A 9,467-nucleotide genomic window follows, 5' to 3' on the forward strand; every position below is an offset into this window, starting at 1 on the left:
AACCCAAATTGCATACAAAATTTTAATTTACAATGATAATTGAAAGGATTTAGAGTTACCCCGTGGGTGATAGCCGCTAAACTCCAAGAGTGTAAAGCTAAAGAAGGTCCATGCGTGATAGTTGAGGGGGCGTCCATGAAATCGCAGCCTGAATATCTCCTTAAACACGAGCTTTGCAGAATTGCCACTAATTTCTTTGCGAAACCACCACCTCTCAGAACTGCCCTATATTCGGTTATCCCCAAAGTCTCTCTCAAAGTGGATAAATATCTCTCGCCTTGTGCCAAATGCCATTAGGAATTTGCAACATGCTCAGACACATTCCCCCACAATCTAATTTCTCTAGGAGGTCGAGCTATTACCCCTTAGCTCTGCTCCACCTCCAGATGTACTAACCCTCATTCCTCCTCTGCATGTTGTGAAACATGATAAAAATAAAACCATTCATTTACATGCATATGCATACATTTAATATAAACGTCTTATCAAAATAACCAAAGCAACCCAATCAACAACCCCAAACTTATCCTCCTCGATTAACACCTCATCATAGAATTAGTATAAAAATAAAAATAAATAAAATGAATAATCACCCGCATTTAATATTAGAAAAACACATCAAATAACAACTTACAATATTTAAAAAAAACAATGAATAAAAAACTAACCTCAAAATTTCTCTTTTATAAATAATTGCACTCCATCATTAAACATAACCCACCAAATTAAATAATTTATTAATACTTTCACAATCATTTTCATAAATTTTACTAATGAAAATACAAAAAATAATTTATACGATAAGGTAATATCATTATAATAAGCTAACTTGTGCTTATAAATCTACATTGCCGACCTTTATTTTAGTAAAGCTGGCAATGATAACCCTACGTTGCTCACATTACTCATAAGACATCAAATCAAATCTACCAACCATAATAATACCAAAACCAGAAACAGATTAACCTATCAATAACAACAAACAGTTTATAAAATCCAATGGCCAACTGGAAAGTGAATCTCCAATACCAATGGAGGGTTCTTGTTCCATGTGCATGCCTAATAATAAAACACACTCAAAGGAATTGTGTTTGTGGGACCTTTGTAATAAATTAAGCCTTCTTCCATTTATAGAATCGTATCTGTCGGCAAGCAACCTACTGGCAATATAATTTAATCCATGGACCTCCATCAGCCCTTGATTAGTGCCAAAATCCTTTGAAGCTTAATAATAATGCTTTGACTCTCGCTCTTGATTATTTGTTTATATTTGGATTTCAGAGGGCGGAAAGTTCGTCCTCGAGTCTGCAAATCATTTCATTTCGTCAGCCATTTCCAGATCTGTGTACAGCTGAAGAGTGGCTTCAAAATGACTACGGAATAGTAAGATACCCTTCTTTCAATGCATGCTTTCTCGCTTTTTAACTTTGCAGCTCTTTTATGGGGGTTCCATTTGCAGTCAAATAATTTGCAAGGAAGCTTTAGGGTATTTAAATTAGGGATTCGCAATTGTTGGGTTTCTATATGTTCTTTTGGGGATTCAGTGCTTTGCACTCGCTGTATTTGCCCTCTAGCCTTTTTCCCTGATGGATTCCATGGGGATCTCTCATTCCAATGGCTCGTTTCATCATTTCCGGACTTTGTTTTTACAGGTATTGTCGTATCAGTTTATGCATGTTTTCCTGCTTTTGCATTTGTTGGGTTGCATCTCTGTTTTCAACATAATTAATGCTTTTATTTTATGTGTATTCTATGTTGCTTTAATTCTATAGATGATTTTATAGAAATCAGTCTGCCCTTTCTCAGCATGAGAAATGTGGGTTTTGTTATGCCTTAGCTTGCAAAGTCTTCTTATTGCAATGCAATGTAGATTTCTTAAAATTGGCCTAGATCAAACCGATCTATCAGATATTACCGAAGTTTAAAATTGGTCTTCAAGGGTAGGTTTTTTCTAATCTCACTTGAGTCGAGCGTGTTTGGAAAAAGGGCAGTTAGTCCAGAACATGAGATTATGCATTTCACGTCTTTCAGAAAACAAAATTGGTTTCAATTCCGTGATTGCATTGTGTCCTCCTTACTAACTTATGTGCCTTGGCTGTGCTGTGTAGCGACTACTTGTTCAAGCTTTTGCTGATTGGTGATTCTGGGGTTGGAAAGTCATGTTTGCTACTGCGGTTTGCGGTAAGATTTCCTGCTCCGGATTGAATGCTAAAATGATTTGAAGGATGGTGTAATTTTCATGAATTTACGCTTTTCTACAGTAAATATAGCTGGGCTATTGATTCATGCCGTTTTGCAATATGTTTCTCTTACAGGATGATTCATACGTGGACAGTTACATCAGCACCATTGGTGTAGATTTTGTAAGCTGAAGATCTGAAATTTTTTAATCAGGCTATGCTATGGATTTGTGCTTTGAAATGGCCCTTTCATGCCTCAGAAATATTTTCCGCAAATAGTGTTTTAGAGCTTATGTAGAATATTTGTTATGCTGAACAGAAAATCAGAACAATTGAGTTGGATGGCAAGGCAATCAAGCTTCAAATTGTAAGTATTGTTTTTGGAAGATGCTTATGTTTATTAATAAAACAATAATTTACAGGTACATATTTCAAAAAAATGGGCATGTAACAAACGCGCTACCGACTAGCTTATGGGTTCAAAGCCAAGACCTGCAAATCCTGCAAGACGAACTTTGAACTAATATGCCAATCTACTGCAAAGCTTGCTCTTACGGATTGAGGCCCGTGCCACAAAGAAACATGGCCTCAAACACAAACATTAGTAGACTGAACTAAACTTCCCTTTACAAAATTACAGGGTGTCCTGAAAGGGAGCAGCGTGACACTGAGAGCATAATGCAATAGCTAAGCTACCAGGGAGAAAGATATTGAACCAGATCCACAGGTGTCTACAGTAACCAAGACAGAACTGGCATCCTAGATCATGTCCCCACTGATGCGTGCATACAAATAGGGTAATTCTGGCATCCAGTGGTGTAGACATGAACAGTCTAAGATAGGAGAAATGGGCATCACATTCCACATCACTACATGACTAGAGGCATCTTCTCTAGTATCATTCCCTTTGGAGTGACCTGCAACAGAAGAAGCCTGCCATCTCATGCCAAGATCTACATAGAAGCAGGTGACTTGTTGCCACCTTAAACCAGCTCATGCTTAAGAACTGCTGCTGCTGCATGTCCTACCTTACACAAGATTGCCTTTGCGATGCACCAAAGGTGTCTGGCCTTGCCCCTCAACCTCAATGCAAATTCCTCCTTGCTCTTCCGTGCCACTAGCATCCTTTCCCTTCATGCTTTTGAAACCCTCCTAAGATTTGGTCCAGGAGCTGCTTCTGTGAGATTAAGGCAGGCATTTCTCCTCTTTTCTACCATCCATCCAACCTCTGCCTTTGCGATGCACCAGAGGTGTCTGGCCTTGCCCCCAGCCTCAATCCCTCAGCCTCAATGCAAATTCCTCCTTGCTCTTCCCTCCTAAGTTAAGTTTTGGTCCGGGAGCTGCTTCTGTGAGAGTAAGGCAGGGGTTTCTCCTCTTTTCTCCCATTCATCCAATCTCTACTGCCCAAAATTCTCGAATTGTTAGTATGAGCTTATCTGTTGTGTTGAAAGGCACTATCACTGTTTAGCCTAAGCTTGTGACTGTCGACAAATTGTATATTTACATGGAGAATAAACAATTAATCAACTGCTTTCACACAATGCTGCAAAAATTTAAGGGGAATATGTTGTTCTAGGACATGTGCCTTGTGTTTCTTTTCGGGTGACTGTTTTATGTAGGATTGATGTGAATATACCTCTGGTGATATGCCCCTACTATTTTTGCAGGCCTTAATTTTCGATTGAAAGTTGCTTTATGTCAGTGACTGCTATTCTCTGCATTATCTGCATTCATTGCATCTGTTGCACACTTCCTACATATGCAGCAGTTCAGTTCACATACACCTGTACACAAATATATTCATAACAGCTTTGGTATACATCTTGTGTACACAAATATATTCGTAGCAGCTTTGGTATACATCTTTTGAACTTTCATTCTGCACAGATATACATATTGCACCAAGAGAAGAAAGATGCTGGCAGCTGTACAACCTGGCTGGGGGGCTATTTTCAACACTGTTTGTGTCTGTGCATGTTACACTACAAAATGAAAAAGAGTTGATATAATTTTTATTTTAGTGAAGATACCTTCAAAATAAACCAGTATGTTATTTATTTTACCTACAATATTTCCCTTTTTATGCCTAATAGATCTGGTGTTAATAATCAAGATGGATCCATGCTAGTGTCTTCTTCCAGTGATTGTATACATCATTTGAACTTTCATTCTGCACAGATATACATATTGCACCAAGAGAAGAAAGATGCTGGCAGCTGTACAACCTGGCTGGGAGGCTATTTTCAACACTGTTTGTGTCTGTGCATGTTACACTACAAAATGAAAAAGAGTTGATATAATTTTTATTTTAGTGAAGATACCTTCAAAATAAACCAGTATGTTATTTATTTTACCTACAATATTTCCCTTTTTATGACTAATAGATCTGGTGTTAATAATCAAGATGGATCCATGCTAGTGTCTTCTTCCAGTGATTGTATACATCATAGGTGCTAAATAACTAGTTTACTCAACAGGCCTTGTTTTCCTTGAGAAAATTTCACGATGCCAATTTGATTAAAAAACAAATTGACAAGCTGATCTTGATGTGCCCAATGTATCAAGGTTAAAAGTTCTTGTCTGTGTTAGTCATGTAATGCCACAAAATGATGAAAAGAGCTAACGTCTTTTTTCTCTTATTGACCATAACTTCAAAATGAAAAATTAAAAGTAAGAGCCATTGTGTTATTATCTCGCTTACAATATTTCCCACTCTGCACTTAACAGGTCCTGTGTTAAGATGGATCAATGTTTAGTATCCTTCCAGTTGTGGTATACATCATAGGTGCTAAAGAATTTTGTTACGCAAAAGGCCATGTTGTTCGTAGAAAATTTTACGATGCCAAGCTGATTAAAACACTGGGTTGATAAGCTGATCTTTTTTTTTTTCTGAATAAAGACTAATTCTATTAAGAAAAGAAAAGTATAGTACAATCAAGCTTGCAAGCAAGCGAAGCAGAAAAGCAAGGGAGCCATCGGTGAAAGGCTAACCACCTCGCGCTAAGAGACATTCCATGAAAGGACTGAGTAGACAAAGGAGAACAAAAAGAAAGAACTCGGCTCAGAGAACTACCCCGAGGAGTCATTTCCAGCCACACGATATTTTTTGCCTTTTTTCTTGTTTACTTTGACCCACCCCGAGGAGTTTGGCTGAGCCATGACAATCTGAAGACTATTCTGCATTGGCGGCAGAATCTCCTTGTCAGAATCTGAGGAAGAAGACAAATGAGTACGTTTCTGAGAAAGCTGTGGGTTAGAGGATGCTGCTGGAGCATCCGAGGGAGTGTCCATCGGAATCACATCATTCTTCACATCTGCTACTGTAGCCTCATCATTCTGCAAAACATCTTCAGTTTCCTCCTCCCCCGAGCTAGAGAAATCTAGATCGTACATTGAGCGGGGAGGCTCACAAGGATTCCAGCGCTTGGATTTGGGTTTGCGATTTAGATTCTTCTTTTTTTGGAGGAACTGAGAACATGTATTTTGGAGGTGCCCCGTTTGATGGCAATGGCGGCATCTGAAGGCTGTGTTCTCGTAATCTAAGGTTTGAGTCCAATGGAAATCTCCAATCTTGAGATTAATCTGATCCGGTAGTCCTTTACTGATGTCTATTTCTGCACAAAGTCTGCCGTAGGTGTAAAGACCATTTTCCTTTCTTGAGCTGTCTACAGCCAGGTACCGTCCCAAAGATTCTGCAATGGCAATGAAAACAGATGCATGCCATAGATGAGCTAGAAGATTCGGGAGCCTGACCCAAATGGGAAGCTTGGTGATGACTGCTGTAGAAGGGTCAAAATCTGGAAACCAGGGGGTGAGAAAGAGCCCAGCCGCACCCCAGAACCAAGGGCCTTCCATTAAGGCCTTCTGGTAATCTTCATTTGAGTCAAAAACCACAATGAAGAATCCTTTTGAACATAAGTAAATCTTGCTTTTTTTGGTCCAAGTGGAGTGGATCCATTGGTAAAGATCTGCTGTGCGAGGCCAAAGCCCATTAAATCTGCAGATGAGTGCCGATTCTTCGAAAATCTGTAAACGATTTTCAATCTCAGGATGAGTGAAATTGAGGGAGGGAATTTCCTCTGATTTATCTACCAAAAAAGGCTTTGGAGCCTCGTTTGGATGGGCTGTTTTCGAAGAAGACTGAGGTTGGGCAGCGTCTTTGCTAGCTGCATCTTTGTAAGAGAAAAAAGGGGCAGAGGAGGTCTGCCCAAAAGAACCACCTCTTAAACGAAAAGAAGCCTCGATGGAGGCGTCCTTATGAATGCTGTAAAAAGAGAGAGGTAGGGGATTCAATAGTTGCTTACCCTTATATAACAATCTGATGAGGGAGGAGGGGATCCCCAGCTGGCATTCCAGTTTTTGCAGTAGATCCTGGACTAGATCTGTTGCTCGAACCCAATGCATCCTTGTCTTTCCCAGTAGTTTGACTTGGATTTGAAATTCCTGAGATTCTTCCAACAGATCTGGCTGAATCAAAAGAGGAATCTCTGCAAGCAAGTCTGGCGAGAATGAGGAGCAGATTCGCTGCTTGCTTCCGGCCAGAAGTGCCTTGTCCATACAGTCCTTCTGCGCATGTCCTGTATTCATGGTAGTCCATGAGACCACATTTCTTTCAGTCTTTGCCCAAAACAACTCCAGTACATCGTCCACTCTCCCATTCTTCACAGAACCAGAAAGCGATGCATTCCAATCAATAGCGTTTCGTTCAGGACTTTTCTCAAACACTTTGTCTGCAAACTCCATTTTCCCCCATTTAACATCGAGTCTCCATGTGAGCGTGTTCAAGATGCCTCGGCACATCTCGGACGTCACCAGATTCCCATCTTTCCTCGCGCTGAACCGCAGATCCACAACAACTTGCTGACTGAACCCTGTGGCTGCTCCGGCTGTCAAAGTGACGATATCTCCAGGGGTCTTGACATTAACAGCAGAAATAAGAAGAGAAGCCAGTTGCCGGCGATCAGCTCCCATGGACACTGCCTTCTCAACGCACTGCGCTGCAACGAGGGCTGCAGCCGATGCCACGGCCATGCTCGTCTTCGACTGTCCCCCATTGTCTTGACAACGCGCCGTTGCAGCCGCTACAGCGGCCACGGCCGCGGCCACTCCTCCCACTGACATGGCGGCCTGTACCTCAGCATTCTGAGCACGGTACTTGTCTTTTTTCTTGCCCTTTTTTCCAGCTTTAACCCGCCATGATTTCTCCGGCTTAACTTGTTTGTTCAGAGACTGTGAAAGAATGTTGTCCATAACCAGCTGCGATGTCTGTGACGAACCCATTTTCGCTCTCTTCCGCCTTTGCTAGGGTCTACCTTGTTGATAAGCTGATCTTGATGTGCCCAATTTATCGAGATTAAATTTTTGTATTTGTCAAGCTCAATGGACCATACCTTTTACAGGCCCATTAATTAACAAAATCTGCTTTGTTATATGGCTGTTTCTTGAGCCTGATATGTTTTTGACACTGACCACTTGCTAACCTGCTGATTTCATTGGTTATTTAGTGGGATACTGCAGGACAGGAGCGATTCAGGACCATAACAAGCAGCTATTACCGTGGAGCTCACGGAATCATTGTAAGCAACAGTGAACTGTATTTGGTATTAGATCTTTTAGACACTGCAATCATGTATAAAGTTATAAACAAAAAATATGCCTTTGGATCCAGTGTAAAAAGCTACAAACGAGTTCCATGGAGTGCGATCATTATGCTTAACTGAAATGGTGTATATCCTGTACCTCTCTAATATATTATTTGACGCTAATAGATATTTAACCTTTGGCTATCACAGATTGTTTATGATGTGACAGATATGGACAGTTTCAATAATGTCAAGCAATGGCTTAGTGAGATTGATAAATATGCAAGTGACAATGTGAGCAAACTTCTAGTAGGAAACAAATGTGACTTGACAGAGAAACGAGCTGTTGATCAGCAAATGGCAAAGGTATACGGATGCAAATGATTTTAGGATAAAAACCTTTTTAATACATATACATATTTTTTCTCTGGTTTGTTTAAGCATGTTTTTTGATGTTTTGTAAAGATTAAAATTAATTTGTCATAGTGGTATCCTTCAGCAGTGCTTGATGGACACTTTTATTGGTTGAGGTTGTCTGGCATTGTTCCTGTTCATATCCATTTGAATAATTTTTCTAATAGTAATCTCTCTACTGATGCCTTCGGAGGTTGCAGTCCTTTGCAGATGAACTGGGGATTCCATTTCTAGAAACAAGTGCGAAAGATGCATCTAATGTAGAACAAGCATTTCTTACCATGGCTGGGGAAGTAAAGAGGAGGTATAGGTGCTGTAATTTTAGTCTAGTCTTAGAATCCGTCAGATTTTGATTGCGATTAATTAGATGTGTGTTAATATGTGAAAATGCTTTCTTTATTGCACTAGGAAGCTTATTTGGAAATAAATGCGGCCTTCTGAATGTTTGACTGACAAACAATCTCTGGCATCTCACCCTGATTGGCTTTTTACAGGATGGCAAGTCAACTGACAGAGGGCAACAGGAAAGCAAACACTGTTGAAATGAAAGGACAGCCCCTTCCACAGAAAGGCGGCTGTTGTAGCTAGAAACTTTTGTGGGTCTCATTTTGTGATTTATCTTAGGGTCTTCAAATTTTAAAAGAGATCAGCGAGATTTTCTTATTGTTGTTCCACTGAGTTAAATATTGACTTGGCATCAATACTTGATCCTCTCTGCTGGGAACTCTAGATCCTGCTAGTAAGCTGTTAACAATGTAGAATTGATGTATTTTATATTATTCTATATTCTGTTGGAAAATATTCTCTGCTTGTAAAGATTTCTTGTGAAGAAATTATGAAGTGGCTACTGAATTGAGCAATCAATGTAAGAAGATGCATGGATTAATTTATGACAATAAATAGAGCCTGAATTATGAACGTGCATATCTGTTAAATATTCTACTTTGCTTTTCAGTCTACTTTCTTTTGGTTCATGATTCATAAATAATAGGCACGGAGCAATTTTTGTGGGCTTGTGTATTTTGTCCATAAATTACATGGGCTGCCGTTCATCCCCTGGATTCTTATTTTTAGAATGATGGAAGGAAAAGGAAAAATTGATTATATGTAAACTGGATGCCTAATTAAATCTACTATTACAAATAAAGTTGATGTTAACTTATTGAAACATTTGACCTTTTAATATTTTAATTACCTGTACATATATGGAAGAAATATTTGGCTGGAAAAAATGATTTGTAACGAGTGATAAGAACATGAAGGGAGCGGAGAAAGTCTCCTTTGGTACCAA

At 39.6% G+C, this 9,467-nt stretch overlaps 1 protein-coding gene across 2 annotated transcripts; it reads left to right on the top strand.

The window, feature by feature from the left end:
* Positions 1-1,080: 1,080 nt before the first annotated feature.
* On the top strand, positions 1,081-9,094 carry LOC149145732 (ras-related protein RABD2a-like). Of its 2 annotated transcripts, none has more exons than XM_089450176.1 (8): positions 1,081-1,383; positions 2,109-2,181; positions 2,316-2,363; positions 2,500-2,547; positions 7,685-7,756; positions 7,973-8,128; positions 8,377-8,480; positions 8,671-9,094. In XM_089450176.1, the coding sequence occupies exons 1-8, from the start codon at positions 1,370-1,372 to the stop codon at positions 8,762-8,764; spliced, it is 609 nt and encodes a 202-aa protein (XP_089306302.1). In that variant the 5' UTR covers positions 1,081-1,369; the 3' UTR covers positions 8,765-9,094. The 2 variants fall into 2 exon arrangements, with proteins under 2 accessions (XP_089306302.1, XP_089306301.1); XM_089450175.1 differs by lacking the exon at positions 1,081-1,383 and adding an exon at positions 1,482-1,652.
* Positions 9,095-9,467: the final 373 nt, after the last annotated feature.

Source organism: Pinus tabuliformis, chromosome X (assembly GCF_031772625.1).
Source record: "Pinus tabuliformis cultivar Carrire ecotype Pingquan chromosome X, CPIR1, whole genome shotgun sequence".
Lineage (NCBI taxonomy): Eukaryota > Viridiplantae > Streptophyta > Pinopsida > Pinales > Pinaceae > Pinus > Pinus tabuliformis.

What these genes read in the sequence shown, in the direction of transcription:
- LOC149145732 (XM_089450175.1), top strand. Translation starts at nt 1,615, where the DNA reads ATGGCTCGTTTCATCATTTCCGGACTTTGTTTTTACAG. An exon ending in TTGATCAGCAAATGGCAAAG is followed by an intron (nt 8,129 to 8,376) that starts GTATACGGATGC and finishes CGGAGGTTGCAG; the next exon opens with TCCTTTGCAGATGAACTGGG. An exon ending in GCTGGGGAAGTAAAGAGGAG is followed by an intron (nt 8,481 to 8,670) that starts GTATAGGTGCTG and finishes GGCTTTTTACAG; the next exon opens with GATGGCAAGTCAACTGACAG.